At 40.7% G+C, this 18,097-nt stretch overlaps 1 protein-coding gene across 1 annotated transcript; it reads right to left on the reverse strand.

The window, feature by feature from the left end:
- Window positions 1-425: 425 nt before the first annotated feature.
- LOC109430030 (uncharacterized) lies at window positions 426-18,089 on the reverse strand (the record flags this gene model as incomplete). Its single annotated transcript, XM_062843524.1, has 2 exons — window positions 426-1,186; window positions 17,972-18,089. Coding segments are annotated over 2 exons (756 nt in total), but the record flags the coding sequence as incomplete, so codon positions are not given.
- Between the last annotated feature and the right edge of the window lie 8 nt (window positions 18,090-18,097).

The following is an 18,097-nucleotide window of genomic DNA, read 5'->3' on the forward strand; positions in this document are numbered from 1 at the left end:
TAAGCACATTTTTGGCCCTTTAGGGTCCTAAAATCACCGGTTTTAGTAGAATAGCGTATTTTTTTGTCGATAAAAATTTCATGTTTTTTTGGTCCCATACAATTTTTGACAACTTTAGGCCCCTTGAGGGACCACTTAGCCTTGAGATACGGACTTCAAATTTTGACACGATCATTTTTTAGCTAAAACGATCATTTTCCACTAACGAACTTATAACATTTCTAAATTTTGCAAAATAAGGGACGGCCTAATTAGCATGCATTAGCATCACCTTGAGAACCGAAAACTACCCTTAATTTATCCAAGGAAATCTTTTTGATTTCCTTAACGGATTTATAACGTTTATATACTTCTGCAGAAAAAAAAAGCAATTTTAATAGTGCAGAACTTAATTACTTGACCCGATTCAGAGATAAAAATTCCAATACGCCAAGGCAGTAAATGTAACTTTATTTCTTCCCAAAAAAATAATTTAAATAAAATCACATATGAATGAACATCAAATTTATTAACTCTATAGACGCCGTCATTTGTCACGTTCACCCCCTCTAGTACATAATAATCGTCAGATCCGACTTATCCACGTCGATCGTTGTCGGAGGAGGTTCCTTATTGATTTCATATTGCCTCCACAGCAGCAATCCGATATTGCTACCATGCAGCAAAATGGGAATGAACAGCACCCAATAGCTGGCCCCCAACGATGCCAGATCCGCCGAACTGTACGGAGCTTCCGGTGTCAGGGTATCGGTGATGGCAATGTTATCACTTAGTGACGACCCATACAGAGCACCCCACATGATCATGGTCAACACGGTCGCACCAACAACGATCCCGTTCCAGATGTATAGACCAAATACGCTGAAGATCGGTTCCACCGGGTTGAACAGGACGTTGATGATGGAAAAGCTGGCCGAAGCGCCAGCAAAGGCGGTGGCAACCGCTAGAAACAGCACCGTCGTTAACCAGAGGCCGGCGTTGATAAAGCTATCCCTGGATGCGGCTTTCGCAGAACTGGACTGTTTCACTTCCTCGTCGATGACTCGATTTGACTGAGTTTTGGTGCTCGATATGGGGCATTCGGCAGGCTTCTCGCCGGCAAGAAGTGCCAGCACTTCTGATTCTCGTTTAGCTTCCTCCTTCTGACAGCTGTAGACACATACATTGTGCTCGTACAAACAGATAACTGACAATGAAAGAAAATATTTGAAATATTATCTGGTTCGAGTGATCACTACTCTGTCTCTGTTTGATTAGGTATATATTGATAAGATACTGACACAGGTAGAACAGAATGTGAATGACACAAAATATCCATAGAGAACAACTGCTACATTTTTGTCGGATTAAGAAATGTTTTTGAATGTATTCAACAATGGTGAACCAATGATCATTTTCGCCACATAGAAGACTTGGAAATATTTCTCATTATTAAAAGAATTATTTAAATTCGCCTCAAACAGCGTCTATTCTAGCATCTAGCATCATACAGCTGAGTATGCTGTATCGCATCAGCCATATCAAAGATGGCAGCTCCACCAGCGCGATGTAGGGAGCTCATTCCAGGTAATTGAGCATGCTGAAGATACGAACGTAACGTTACTTTTGGCAACCGACCTGGCAACGAAATAAGAACTATGACTAGAAACTCACATAGTTGGCACATCCACATTTCCAATGGATCAGACGTTCTGGGATGGTTAGAGTGCATGACTATCACGCCGGGGACCTTGGATCGAATGCCACTCCCGACAAAACTCACAAAATTTGAGTTCTACCTTCTGAAGGAAAATAAAGCCGTAGGCCGTCATCATTATTTGAAAATCTGAAAAAAAAAACCTTTTTGCATGTGGAAAAAATACTGTAGGAATTTCTATGGATCTTCTGTATGCATTTCCAGAGAACATCTCGATGAGTTTTTGGTGAACTTCTGGAGGAATTCCTGGTGGAATTGCCGAGGAACCGCAAAAGCGTGAAAAGCGTGCAAATATTTTAGAAGAATTCCTTAAAGAATTTCCGGGAAAATTCCGAAAAAAATCCCAGTGAAATTCTGGAGAGATTCTTGCATAATTCCTGGACTGGTTGCTGTATGACTTCTTGGTGATCTTCAGAAGTAAATTTTGTTAAAATTCTGGAAGAAATTATGTAGTAATTTCTAGGGAAATCATGTAGAAATTCCAGGGACATTCTGAAGGGATTCTACCACAATTGCTGCAGGAATTCTTGGAAAGATTCTAAAGGAATACCCATAGTATTCATGGGGAAGTCGTTGAGGGATTTCCGGTAAATTTCTGAAGGAATTCCCGGGGTCTCGTGGTGGAAAATTCCTTCGGCAGTACTGGAATTCCCGGGGAAGTTCTGGTTAAACTTCCTGGGAACTCTAGGAGAAATTATCGGGGATTTCTTGATAAATTACCTAGGAACCCCTGAAGCAATTACCGGAGAACTCCTGGAAGAATACCTGGATGGCTCCTAGTTTAATTCTAGGGAAACTCCAGGTTCTTGGTAAACTGGAGGAATTCTCGGGAACCTGCTGAAGGTATTCCCGAGTTACTCCTGAAACAATTTCCCAGGAAATTCTGGAGAAATTCCCAAGATAATTCTAGAAGTACTCCCGGAGAACTCATGGACATTTTTTATGGAACTGCTGAAAAAAATAGAACAAATGCTCAGATGTAACCCAGGCGGAATTCTGGAAAAGAAAACTCCAGAAGGAAACGCTGTTCTTGAGTTGCTGTAGAAAAACATTCTGGGAGGATATCAAAAGGAAATCTTGCAGAAACACCTTAAGTAATGATTTGAAAAGTTCCAAAAGGAACTCCTGAGAAAAATACAAGAAAGCAATCCATGAGCAATCACAAAAGCTGAAGGAATCATAGAAGAAACAACTGAAGGAATTCCCGAGAACTCCTGGAGTAATAAAAAAGAAAGATATAGATGAATCCCACGAGCCCACGAACTCCTGGAAGAAGTATAAAAGAAACTCCTTGGTGGAATCCAAACAAGAATGAAGATAATACAAGAATGTTTAAGCATTCCCCTTGAAATTTGCCTGAAATCCCAAAAACATCTGAATTAAACAATGATCACCACGAACACCAGAATCTTCCTAAGTTTATCTCAGTCAATCATTACAATTTTCTTGAAATCATTGTAGGAATTTCCAGGAATGCAATCAGGTTTCATTCCGTTCACCAGAATGTCTTGGAATGCTGTCAGAGATTTTTTTTCGAAATTACCTCCAACGTTCTACCCGTAATTCTCTATAGTTTTGTATCTGCATTCCAGTATATCTCCGAAACCCCCTCATAGTTCCTTGAGGAGTTTGAATCCTGGAAACTTTAATTTGCCTCGTAATTTCACCTAAATCTTCATCATATTGACAACAACGAACATTTTCTGTAAGTTTACGAGCAATGTTATTGTTTTTAGTTCGCCAACATAAAGATCAAGCTAAATCATGTCGGTGTAGTGTGAACACCTTTCTTGATATAGGATACCTATCATCTCGCTATATTACTTGATATAAAGCACAGTGTGAACGTTAGGCCGTCCCTTATTTTGCAAAAAATGGAAATGTTATAAGTCCGTTAGTGGAAAATGATCGTTTCAGCTAAAAAACGTTCGTGTCAAAATTTGAAGTCCGTATCTCAAGGCTAAGTGATCCCTCAAGGGGCCTAAAGTTGTCAAAAATGGTATGGGACCAAAAAAACGTGAAATTTTTTTCAACGAAAAAATACGCTATTCTACTAAAACCGGTAATTTTAGGACCCTAAAGGGCCAAAAATATGCTTAGATTTGCGATATCTCTACTCGTTTTTATTGAGTTATTGAGCAAAATAGTGTAGGTTTTCTTTGGAATCTAAAAAAAAAATGGTCAACAATGCTGATTTTTCGGTCGTTTTTTCATTGAATTTTCAATTTGGAAATTAATTCCAAGATCCCTCTAGGATTACTCCTACCAAGATTACCCCAGCAGTATTGCCTAAGATTCCTCCAGGAATTCTTTCCGTGGTTTAATTTTTTTTTCTAGAATCAATTTTTTTTCTAGAATCCCTCTAGGATTTCCATCTGTGATTCCACAGGGAGCTATATCTGAGATTCTTTTTTATTTAGATTCTTCTGAAGTTCCCTCCGAGGTTCTTCCAGGAGTTTCTTCTGAGATTCCTAACAGGTTCCATCTCAGGAACGCTTTCCAAGATTCCTTTTGAGTTTCCTTCAAGGAATTCCTTCAAGGAAGTCTCATGAAGTTCCGGGATGCCTCCAGGAATTCCATCAGAGCTTGTGAGAAAACCCAGAAGGAACTTGCAGGATTATTTCCTCAAAGAAATCCAGTAGAAACTTCATGAGAAATTCTATAAACTAAAACTGCAGGAGGAATTCCTCCAAATATTTTCGAATGTAAACAAACATTAGAGAAAATTGAATCGCGTATTTCATATTTATGAAGGAATGATGTTATACGTGCTGTTAGTAAAACTAAACTATAAGAAATTGACCGAACTTGTGTGAGAAAACCGTTGCCTGGTGGCGTGACACAAAATTTTCGTGTTTGTTTTCGAAAAACATATTGAATACATTGTTTTGGATGCACATGTTCTCTAAAAAACTTGTGAAAACTATCTTTTTACTCGAGATGTTTTCGAAAAACTTTTGTGTAACATATTTTTAGCTGCAACTTGTTTCGATGTGTTACTTGGGATACTCCCTTATAAACTCCTAAAGGTCTTCCATTAGAAACATCTGTAAGAATTACAGAAATCCCGGGAGTAATCTCGTATAGGAGGAAGAAATTACTGACTGAATTTTGGAAGGAGTTTCTGAAGAAATCTCGAAATGAATTTCTGAAGCAATTCCCGAGAGAAGTCCTGGAGAAATCCCGGGTAAAATTGCTAGAATTCCCAGGAATACCTTCTGGAAGTAAGAAAAAACGTCTGACGGCATTCTAAAATTAACTTTTAGGATTATCTAGAATGAAATTCCTGGAGGATGACGGAATCTAGGAATTCCTGAAATAATCTCTGTAGGTATTCTTTAAGAAATGCCAGAAAAAATCTCTAGAATAATCTCGGGAGTACTTCCTGGTGGAATCCTGGCAAGAGCTTTCGAAGGAATCACAGTCGAAAAAAAAAACCCGGAAAGAACGCCAGAAAGCCATAAAGAACTCCCTAGAAATCCCAAACAAAACTCCTGGAGGAATCCTCGAACCAATTTGTGAAGAAACCGCGAAGGATTTCTTGAAGGAATCCCAGATGGATTTCCTTTCGCAATTCTAAGCACATTTTTGGCCCTATAGGGTCCAAAAAAAAACATCAGCATGAGTCTCCATGCAATTTTTGTAAACCTTAGGCCTTTAGCCTTGATTTAAAGCTTAGCTGAAACGAAACCTGTGGTTTGGGTAGTTGAGCACCAGTGATCCTCTCCGAGTCATCAGGCTGATTTCGTCTTTGGTTTGTTATGCTCCCCTATTTGAGAATGCTATCATTCAGAGGTACACTGTGGTGCAAAATTGATCGGACAAACGCCGATTTTCATACAAAATGACCAACTTTGAGATGTTGAGATCAATTACGCACCACAGTGTACCTACAGGGGGTGGCCAAAACGTTAGGGATAGGCAACTTTTTTTTCTCTCACAAAAATGTTCAACATGCTGTAACTATTCATAGAGTGCATCACAAATTCTCAAATTTTGACTGTTTGTCAACCTATTAGGGTATTGTACCATTTGGGCAGGTGTACCTATTTTGGGCACTTGCCGCTATAACTAAGTCCATTTCAAACCGATTGATTTGAAATTTTGTCCAGAGTTAGGTATTATACGTTTCTAAATCTGGACAAAATTTCAAATCAATCGGTTTGAAATGGACTTAGTTATAGCGGCAAGTGCCCAAAATAGGTACACCTGCCCAAATGGTACAAGACCCTATATGTGCATCATTGTTGCTAATTTGAGCTCAATTGGTTAGTCTTTCGCGAAGTTAGAACCGTTCTGGTAAAACACTATTTTTTAAGCAACTAATTTGTGAACTGTCATATCTCGGAAACCAGTGAACCGAATTGAATGAAATTTTCACCGTTTATCAACATCATATTGATACCTGATACGACGTTATAAAATGTAATATTTTCTCACGACGAATAAAGTTCTACCGCACAGTGGTCCAGATTTGAAAATACCTGGCAAAAATTGCCAAATCATAGTAGTCAGTTTTAGCCTATATGAGTGTATTGGAACATGATTTAGCGCTCAATTTCATTTTAAAGGCATTTTCATTTTTTGTCAATTTCTTCGAACAAAATCCGAACAAAATTGGTGTTTTTCATACAATTTTACTACACATATCATCATGGCGCTATTGTTTTGGCAGCTCTTGGCAGTTGCATTCTTCTTTAACCGATTCTGCATGCATAAACAAGCATTTGAACGGAATCTCCCCGCGGGGAGTAGCGGGGAGCGATTTGTAAGACACTTTGAATTTAAACTGTAAGAATTTTTCGTACTAATGACATGTAACGTCAATTTTGAAGCCAAAAGTGTTATTTTGATCTCTTGCTCTATTGCAGGTGTCCGATATATACAAGAACTTACAAATAAACTTTTGAAAGCAATTATATTACTTATATCAATAGACTTTTAAAGTGGTTGAACTTGTTTGTGTTCTTTATCAAAAATTCAGCACTTTTTTTCATCAGCAGCTATTCAGTGCTGTAACAAGATACAAAATCAATATTTCCATTTTTTTTTAAATGTCAGTTAGTGCTCCTGGTATTATGGATGAATGCTCAATATACTGTACACGCAACTAAAAAACCTTAGGAAGTTCATAAGATTTTTGCCATGAGGAAAATATTATGAAAAATCATGTTCATAAGATTTTCTTATGTCATATCATAAGGATAAACTAGTTTTCATAAGGTATTCTTATGGCATCCATAAGAAAGAGTTATGGCAAAAATTCATAAGGTATTTTGATGAATTTCGTTAGTTTTTTTTTCGCTGAGTATCCCATATAAGACATGTTCAAACATTGAGTTTCTGCTAGCTTTTCTCAAAATTGGACCTCTGTGTACTGCCGTGAATCGCATATCTGTCCCATTTGCATAGGAAATCCAGCAAAGATGGGACTGATATGCGATTCACGGCAGTGTACCGGTTTGAAATTTTTACCCATATAGCGAAAAATAAGTCAAACTTACAATACCACACAACAATTACTAAATGTGTTCTTCCTTCAATTCAAATAGCCTCTATTATATTTTATTAAAGTTATCTTGAGAACAGAAGTTGAAAATTTTAGGATATCAAAACACAAATTCAATGACATTGATGTAAAAAAATACATTTTTTGAGAAAAACCCAAAAAGTGTCAATCCATGATAACTTTTTTCAACATTCAAAAAGTATTTACGCAGACAGACGTTCTAGCTCGAACAAATTTATTCAAATTTTCTATGTAAATTTTCACTAGCGACACCTAGGCAACCGATTGCCACAGTGCAGTCGCGAGCAGATGACAGTTTGAGAAACCACGTGCTTCCAGCCGCTTACTTACCACCCAATTCACCACCCACCGAAAAATAAAATCAAAACAAACACTGTCAAAATCATTTCTACATTTGCGTCATATTCACAAAGATTTCCCAATGCGAGTGAAGTTCATCCAAATGCAGTTTTATTCAAGCAAATCTATGTAACATAAAAGTAATAATGTGTAAACTATTTTCCAAGAGTCCTGCGCTAATTTGTGCAAAAGATTTTAGACATTAAATAAAAGTCATTTACTCTGCACAAATTATGTGGAAACATTATTAGCGTGCAACACGTGCGGTCTTTTCCCGCCATCCGGCTGGAAGACGACCGTGGTGACAGTTGTTGGTAGCAACGCACATGTGAGGCAGCGATTGAATATGAACGCCGCTAACGCCATCTGTTCGCTGATTGCCACTTGGCAATTTGTGGCGGCCATGTTTTTTACACAAGCTGCTGAGTCAAACTTGAACGTCTGTCTGCGGTATTTATGTTTCTATAACTTATGAGGTATTAATATATTGTTGATAAACGTTCAAAATTTCATTCAATCCGGTTCACTGGTTTCCGAGATATGACATTTCTAAAATAAGTTGTCAAAAAAATAGTGTTTTACGAGAACGGTCCTAGCACAGACAAACAGACGTATCACTTGGAACAAATTGCGATATAAATCATCGCACAGTCACAGACAAACAGACGTAACACTTGCGAAATTTCCATCGACTACGCTTTCAACGAACATTTTAAATTTTCATAGTTGTGGCTTTCATAACCAGAGGCGCGCGCATAGTTTTTCTATGCGTTTCACGTTTTACACTAGCGCCTTCTGTTGGCGATATTGCACAACACAGTGATTCGTGCAACTTTTCCACCAGGTGGTGGTAGTGTGAACTGGGCGATGGATTTCCATGAAAATCGTTCAAGGTGTTACGTCTGTTTGTCTGTGGCACAGTGGTCCACGAACCAGATTTACGAGGAAAGATGGATTCAACGCCTTCAAATGAGTTTTTACGCAAATATGGTCTTCTACAAAGTTGTCTCTAATTAAAAGGCCCTCTTTAAAACGTGCATGAAAATTAGAGTGGTCCATATTTAAAAAAAAATGGGAACCAAACTTTTTTATTTGCAAGAATAACTATATACATTCTGCGGAATAGTTGTAGATCTATCAATTTTGAGCAAGTTTGCTGAAGACACTTTTTATGTAGCTTTAGAATTGACCGATCTAGAGGTATTTTTCTGAATAAGCTTAGGGTTCAAGAAAAACCGGTTTTCTGGCGTTAACTTTTTCAGTTTCGATTTTTCATCAAAGTCGCCCAAGAAACACTTGTAGAGCATTTGAAGACGCGTCGTTCGTGCGCTGAGATGGTCGTTATCTCTTTTGATTTAAAAGTTACAGGCGTTTTTCCTCAAAAATCATAGATGTTTAAAAAGGGTTTATGATGGGTTGGGGCAAGCATACAAAATAGCTTTTGCCCGCATTCAAAAGAAGAAATGTTGTTATGAAGCATATCAAAAAATTAGAGGGGTGTTATTTTAGTAACTCAAGTGAAAAACACTTGAAAAGTGCTACATAAAAAGTGTCTTCAGCAAACTTGCTCAAAATTGATGGATCTACAACTATCCCGAAGAATGTATATAGTTATTCTTGCAAATAAAAAAGTTTGATTCCCATTTTTTTTAAATATGGACCACTCTAATTTTCATGTATATTGAAAAGAGGGCCTTATTTCTTAGGAACAACTTTGTAGAAGACTATATTAACACGCTAAGTACCGACAGGCAAAAAAACGTGGAACTGATTTTTTGCACATCCATATCTCAGCAGTTAGTGAACCAAATTTCAATCTTTTTGCGTTAACGGAATCCTACACTATCCTAGAGAGGTGTAGTGAAAACCGATTGGGATTTCATGCAGCTTCCGGTGAGAACCAGGCGAAAACATTAGTTCCACATTTTTAACTTCTTCCGGTTCCGTTTTGTTCCCGGATTGGTTGTGAGTACCATGTCTTTGTAGCGAGTTCTTTTGGAACCTAGACAAGATAGCAACATTCTGTCTTCGGCAAAGTTGTTCAGAACAACAACCACTTCCTGGTGATGGATTGCATAGTACCGAATTTCCCCACCACGTGGCGCTAGTGTACATAGTGACTTCCGGTACGACTTTGATGGGATATAGCACGAGATTGAAGCCAGATAGGAAGATGCGATCTTCGGCAAAGTTGTTCAGGACTACGAGTGCTTCCAGGTCATGAAGAGCGTAGTTCAGAATTTCACCACCACGTGGCGCTAGTGTACATAGTGACTTCCGGTACGGATTTGGAGCGATATAGCACGAGATTGAAGCCAGATAGGAAGATGCGATCTTCGGCAAAGTTGTTCAGGACTACGAGTGCTTCCAGGTCATGAAGAGCGTAGTTCAGAATTTCACCACCACGTGGCGCTAGTGTACATAGTGACTTCCGGTACGACTTTGGTGCGATATAGCACGAGATTGAAGCCAGATAGGAAGATGCGATCTTCGGCAAAGTTGTTCAGGACTATGAGTACATCCAGGTCATGAAGAACATAGTTCAGAATTTCACCACCACGTGGCGCTAGTGTACATAGTGACTTCCGGTAAGGCTTTGGTGGGATATACCACGAGATTGAAGCCAGATAGGAAGATGCGATCTTCGGCAAAGTTGTTCAGAACTACGAGTGCTTCTAGGTCATGAAGAGCGTAGGTCAGAATTTCACCACCACGTGGCGCTAGTGTACATAGTGACTTCCGGTACGACTTTGATGGGATATAGCACGAGATTGAAGCCAGATGGGAAGATGCGATCTTCGGCAAAGTTGTTCAGAACTACGAGTGCTTCCAGGTCATGAAGAGCGTAGTTCAGAATTTCACCACCACGTGGCGCTAGTGTACCTAGTGACCTCCGGTACGACTTTGGTGGGATGTAGCACGAGATTGAAGCCAGATAGGAAGATGCGATCTTCGGCAAAGTTGTTCAGAACTACGAGTGCTTCCAGGTCATGAAGAGCGTAGTTCAGAATTTCACCACCACGTGGCGCTAGTGTACATAGTGACTTCCGGTACGGCTTTGGTGGGATATACCACGAGATTGAAGCCAGATAGGAAGATGCGATCTTCGGCAAAGTTGTTCAGGACTACGGGTACTTCCAGGTCATGATGAGCGTAGTTCAGAATTTCATCACCACGTGGCGCTAGTGTACATAGTGACTTCCGGTACGACTTTGATGGGATATAGCACAAGATTGAAGCCAGATAGGAAGATGCGATCTACGGCAAAGTTGTTCAGGACTACGAGTTCTTCCAGGTCATGAAGAGCATAGTTCGGAATTTAACCAACAAGTGGCGCTAGTGTACATAGTGACTTCCGGTACGACTTTGATGGGATATAGCACAAGATTGAAGCCAGATAGGAAGATGCGATCTTCGGCAAAGTTGTTCAGGACTACGAGTGCTTCCAGGTCATGATGAGCGTAGTTCGGAATGTCACCACAACGTGGCGCTAGTGTACATAGTGACTTCCGGTACGACTTTGATGGGATATAGCACGAGATTGAAGCCAGATAGGAAGATGCGATTTTCGGCAAAGTTTTTCAGGACTACGAGTTCTTCCAGGTCATGAAGAGCATAGTTCGGAATTTAACCAACACGTGGCGCTAGTGTACATAGTGACTTCCGGTACGACTTTGTTGGGATATAGCACGAGATTAAAGCCAGATAGGACGGTGCGATCTTCGGCAAAGTTGTTCAGGACTACGTGTACTTCTAGGTCATGAAGTGCATAGTTCGGAATGTCACCACCACGTGGCGCTAGTATACATAGTGACTTCCGGTACGACTTTGGTGGGATATAGCACAAGATTGAAGCCAGATAGGAAGATGCGATCTTCGGCAAAGTTGTTCAGGACTACGAGTACTTCCAGGTCATGAAGAGCATAGTTCAAAATTTCATCACCACGTGGCGCTAGTGTACATAGTAATTTCCGGTACGACTTTGTTGGGATATACCACGAGATTGAAGCCAGATAGGACGGTGCGATCTTCGGCAAAGTTGTTCAGAACTACGTGTACTTCTAGGTCATGAAGTGCATAGTTTGGAATGTCACCACCACGTGGCACTAGTATACATAGTGACTTCCGGTACGACTTTGATGGGATATAGCACGAGATTGAAGCCAGATAGGAAGATGCTATCTTCGGCAAAGTTGTTCAGGACTACGAGTGCTTCCAGGTCATGAAGAGCGTAGTTCAGAATTTCACCACAACGTGGCGCTAGTGTGCATAGCTACTTCTGGTACGATCTTGGTGGGATATAGCACGAGATTGAAGCCAGATAGGAAGATGCGATCTTCGGCAAAGTTGTTCAGGACTACAAGTACTTCCAGTTCCGAACGTCACCACCACGTGGCGCAAGTGTACATACTAATCTCCGGTACGAATTTGATGAGGTATTGCACGATCTTCAAGTCCAATAGGAAGGCAAAATTGTTCAGGACTACGAGCACTACCGGGTTTGGAATTTCACCACCACGTTTTGATAGTATACAAAAAAACGATTTTTAAGAGCTATGCAAGAGAAATTTAGGCCAGATTTGGACTTCTGTGACTCACTCGAAGGATTGTTCTGATTTTTTATCTAGATATTTGTAAGGGAATTCCTCAAGGAAATTTCGACAAGGAATTTCCTTAGAGTTGGTCCTGGGATTTTTTTAATGATGTATTCGAGAATTTTATTAGGGATTTTTGTTCCACAGATTTCTACTGGAATTTCTTTAGAATTTTATTCAAGCATTTCTCCAATGAATCTTCTGGAATAAACTCACCTATTCATTATGTCTCCAGGAATTCCTCCCGAAATTTTTTAAATCATTCCTCCAGGAATTCCTCAAAATATTGTTGAAGAAATCCCTCCTCCAAGGATTCCTGTGAATATTCATTCGTGGAATTCCCAAAGGAATTTATGCAGTCGTTATTACCAAAATTCCTCACGGACACCCTTCAGATATCCTTCCAGAGATTCCAGCTGAATTTCTTCCAGTAAAGGAATTGCTTCTGGATTTTTTTTTTTGAAATATTCTTCCAGGAATTCTTCAAGAAATAGTTAAATAATTCATTCAAAAAATTTTCCAGCTATTCGAAAAATTCTTCGAAATTTCACCAAGAATTCTTTGAAAAAACGAGCTTGCTGGTCTAGTGGCTACTGCTTCTGATTTATATGCAGAAAGTCATGGGTTCAATCCCTGGCCCGTCCCTTTCATCCTACTTTGTATCTTTCTATCCACTTTCTCTCTCTCTTCTCTACACATACAACACATGTATATTCATATGTTCATAGCCATCGCTAGAACCAGAAACGAACTGCTAAAATTCGTTTCCCTTCCTTCTAACTTTCACAGCACAGGGTATAATAACGCTTACAAGTATTCAACCAAAGCGAACTGTGCCGCTTGTCCTTCACTACACACATGCTATCACCTTACGAACATCCACAATCCATGGATCGCATCACAGACTCAACGGGGACTCCCAGATCTCCCATCCTTTCCGTCTAACAAATATCCCAGTCCGTTCTGGTTGTGGGGATGCAGAGGTGCTCTCGGTCTTTAGTAGCAACAACCAGCACACTCTAACATTCCTTTCCTTCCCAACTGACTATGAGGACGTGGCCGGCGCCGTTATTGATCAACAATGTATGAGCTTCTTAAGTTGCACTTTGAGAATAAGCGGAGTGTCCCATCCCTTATTCTTTTGGATCCCAGTGCAATTGGTACCAGCTCAGATCAATCACGGAGGAGCAACAATTAACATGTATAGTCAGATTTGATCGTTGATCGTGATCAGGGATGAGAAATGTACTGGAAAAAACGGTTACCGGCTGTACATTTGACATTTTTCCACACGAACATCACAGGCCCAGCCAAACTCAAACTGTTCGAGAAATAAATGTCATAACATTTTTTTTTCCATCAGCCTTCTTCCTCGAAACGGTTTCCCAGCGCGAGAGCGCCGGTACTCGAGCAGAACGACGACAAAAATTTCTGTCTTTCTTATTTTCGCGTTTTTCTGCGTTTCAAACCGCTTCTAGACAAACTTCTTTATATGCATCACAAAACTAGGAGTGTGCTCTAGCTATTTGTGCAAACAGATCCAAATTATTCAGAAAACAAGGGAGTTACACTCAAACCTCCATTTGGGTAGGATCCATTTAGGTAAAATCTATTTAGGTTCCTCCATTTAGGTAACATTACCAAAATAGAAATTGATTGTGTTCACCATCATTGATGACGTCAAACCCGACATAAACCTATCATTCATCTGATTTTATTTTGGCCACCTAACCCAACATAGACCTAACAGTTGTTCAATGTTGGTCCAACAGTGGCTCAAATTACGATAAAAATTGACCCGACTTTGACCCGACATTCGACATTTTTTCAGTCTGGCGGAATTTTGCAGGGTTTTTTGTGTTTCGTGCCCAGCTAGTCATTTGAATGAAAATTCACACCTGAGACCCTCCTAAACCCCCGAAAACGCCCCTGAAACCCCTCCTCTCCTGAAACTCCCTTGAAAGCTATTAGATAAAACTCTGCATGACCCCCTTTACATCTCCTATTCAAGTCACTCTCCCTATATAACCTTCTTTGCAACCTTGTACTCCATTTAGGTAATGAACTGAATCCAGTAATGGAAATGAATCCATTTAGGTAAAAATTCTATTTAGGCAGTCCCGACTCATAACCTAAATGGAGGTTTTGGTGTATTAGCAGTTGAACATATTTGACATTTTTCGCAATCACCCGCCTCGGCATGACTGCTCATAAATATTTTTGTGGGGAAGCGAAAACTATCAAGCGCCAGTTTGACTGCCGACGGCGCGGCTGCTGATAGTATTGGTGCTGCCGTTGTTTTGTTTTTATTTTACTGTCGGTATCGATGAACGGAAAAGAGAAAAAAAATATTTTTGCCATCCCTGATCGTGATCGATCGAAATTTCACCAAGAATTCTTTGGGATTTTTTAGAGATTGCTTCGGAAAGAAAGAAAGATTGCTTCGGAAAGAAAGTATATTCTTAGGAAATACTCTACAAGTGATTCTGAAATGATCCCTGATGGAAGTCACTATGTACACTAGCATCACGTGGTGGTGGAATTCGGAACTATGTTCTTCATGACCTGGAAGTACTCGTAGTCATAAACAAAATTTCCGTAGATCACACCTTCCTATCTGGCTTCATTTAATGATATAGTGCCACGTGGTGGTGTTAGTCGGAACTATGCTCTTCATTACCTGGAAGTACTCACAGTTCTGAACAACTTTGCCGAACACCGCACCTTTCTGTCTGGCTTAAATCTCGTGCTATATCCCACCAAAGTCGTACCGGAAGTAACTATGTACACTAGCGCCACGTGGTGGTTAAATTCCGAACTATGCTCTTCATGATGGAAGTACTCGGAGTCCTGAACAACTTTGTCGAAGATCGTTCCTTACTATCTGGCTTCAATCTCTTGCTATATCCCAACAAAGTCGTACCGGAAGTAACTATGTACACTAGTGGCACGTGGTGGTGAAATTCAAAACTATGCTCTTCATGCCCTGAAAGTACTCGTAGTCCTGAACAACTTTGTCGAAAATGGTACCTTCCTATCTGGCTTGAATCTTGTGATATATCTCACCACAGCCGCACCGGAAGTCACTATGTACACTAGCGCCACGTGGTGATGAAATTCTGAACTATGCTCTTCATGATCTGGAAGTACTCGTAGTCCTAAACAACTTTGCCGAAGACCACATCTTCCTATCTGGCTTCAATCTCGTGCTAAATCCCTCCAAAGTCGTACCGGAAGTAGCTATGTACACTAGCGCTACGTGGTGGTGAAATTTTGAACTATGCTCTTCATGACCTGGAAGTAATCGTAATCTTGAACAATTTTGTCGAAGATCGTACTTTCCTATATAGCTTCAATCTTGTGAATTATCTCACTAAAGTCGTACTGGAAGTAACTATGTACACTAGCGCCACATGGGGGTGAAATTCCGAAATATGTCTTTCATCACCCAATAGTACTCGTATGTAGTCCTGAACAACTTTGCCGAAGATCGCACCTTCCTATCTGGCTTCAATCTCGTGCTATATCCCACGAAAGGCATACCGGTACTAGCTATGTACAGTAGCGCCACGTGGTGGTGAAATTCGGAACTATGCTCTTCATGGCCTAGAAATACTCGTTGTCCTGAACAACTTTGCCGAAGATCGCACCTCCCTATCTGGCTTCAATCTCCTGCTCCCACAAAAGTCGTACCGGAAGTCACTATGTACACTAGTGCCACGTGGTGGTGAAAACTTGAACTATGCTCATCATGACCTAGAAGTACTCGTAGTCCTGAACAACTTTGTCGAAGATCGCATCTTCCTATCTGGCTTCAATCTCGTGATATATCCCACCAAAGCCGTACCGGAAGTCACTATGTACACTAGCGCCACGTGGTGGTGAAATTCTGAACTACGCTCTTCATGACCTGGAAGCACTCGTAGTTCTGAACAACTTTGCCGAAGATCGCATCTTCCTATCTGGCTTCAATCTCGTGCTACATCCCACCAAAGTCGTACCGGAGGTCACTAGGTACACTAGCGCCACGTGGTGGTGAAATTCTGAACTACGCTCTTCATGACTTGGAAGCACTCGTAGTTCTGAACAACTTTGCCGAAGATCGCATCTTCCCATCTGGCTTCAATCTCGTGCTATATCGCATCAAAGTCGTACCGGAAGTCACTATGTACACTAGCGCCACGTGGTGGTGAAATTCTGACCTACGCTCTTCATGACCTAGAAGCACTCGTAGTTCTGAACAACTTTGCCGAAGATCGCATCTTCCTATCTGGCTTCAATCTCGTGGTATATCCCACCAAAGCCTTACCGGAAGTCACTATGTACACTAGCGCCACGTGGTGGTGAAATTCTGAACTATGTTCTTCATGACCTGGATGTACTCATAGTCCTGAACAACTTTGCCGAAGATCGCATCTTCCTATCTGGCTTCAATCTCGTGCTATATCGCACCAAAGTCGTACCGGAAGTCACTATGTACACTAGCGCCACGTGGTGGTGAAATTCTGAACTACGCTCTTCATGACCTGGAAGCACTCGTAGTCCTGAACAACTTTGCCGAAGATCGCATCTTCCTATCTGGCTTCAATCTCGTGGTATATCCCACCAAAGCCGTACCGGAAGTCACTATGTACACTAACGCCACGTGGTGGTGAAATTCTGAACTATGCTCTTCATGACCTGGAAGTACTCGTAGTCCTGAACAACTTTGCCGAAGATCGCATCTTCCTATCTGGCTTCAATCTCGTGCTATATCCCATCAAAGTCGTACCGGAAATCACTATGTACACTAGCGCCACGTGGTGGTGACATTCCGAACTATGCTCTTCATGACCTGGAAGTACTCGTAGTCCTGAACAACTTTGCCGAAGATCGCATCTTCCTATCTGGCTTCAATGTCGTGCTATATCGCACCAAAGTCGTACCGGAAGTCACTATGTACACTAGCGCCACGTGGTGGGGAAATTCGGTACTATGCAATCCATCACCAGGAAGTGGTTGTTGTTCTGAACAACTTTGCCGAAGACAGAATGTTGCTATCTTGTCTAGGTTCCAAAAGAACTCGCTACAAAGACATGGTACTCACAACCAATCCGGGAACAAAACGGAACCGGAAGAAGTTAAAAATGTGGAACTAATGTTTTCGCCTGGTTCTCACCGGAAGCTGCATAAAATCCTAATCGGTTTTCACTACACCTCTCTAGGATAGTGTAGGATTCCGTTAACGCAAAAAGATTGAAATTTGGTTCACTAACTGCTGAGATATGAATGTGCAAACAAATTAGTTCCACGTTTTTTTGCCTGTCGGTACTTTACGTTACAAAAACCCTGTTGGTATAAGCAGTGTTAATCTAGAAAATCATTTGAAGGCGCTGAATGCATCTTTCCTCATAAATCTGTTTCGTGGACCATTGTGCATCGTCACGAAAACATAATCGTCCAATGCTAACCAGGCTGTGTTACGCAAATCACTCAGTAGGTGGCGGTAGTGAGCAAACGTCAAAAAGGAGCGAACCACAAATTATGTGTACTAACCGTTAAAATCGGTAACGATGAGAAGTGAGTAGAGTAAGACGTCTGTTTGTCTGTGGTCCTAGCTTCGCGAAAGATTAACATATCGAGCTCAAATTTGTACCAATGATACACATATAATAGGTTCACAAACAGTCAAAACTTGAGAATGTTTGATGCATTCTATGAATAGTTATAGCATGTTGAACATTTTTGTGGGAGAAAAAATAGTTGCCTATCCCAAACGTTTTGGCCACCCACTGTATATTTTCTGCTTTCACTCTTCCGAGATGTACTCACCTGTAAGGTCGTACGGCACTGAAGTGGCCAGAACATTCCGAGTCAGCGACCCGGTAAACAGACCATACTGGATGTCACTGTTCCTGTAGGCAGTCTGTTCACGCGCTTCGGAGATTATCTAACGAA

The sequence above is a fragment of the Aedes albopictus genome, unplaced genomic scaffold (genome assembly GCF_035046485.1).
Source record: "Aedes albopictus strain Foshan unplaced genomic scaffold, AalbF5 HiC_scaffold_290, whole genome shotgun sequence".
NCBI classification, from domain to species: domain Eukaryota; kingdom Metazoa; phylum Arthropoda; class Insecta; order Diptera; family Culicidae; genus Aedes; species Aedes albopictus.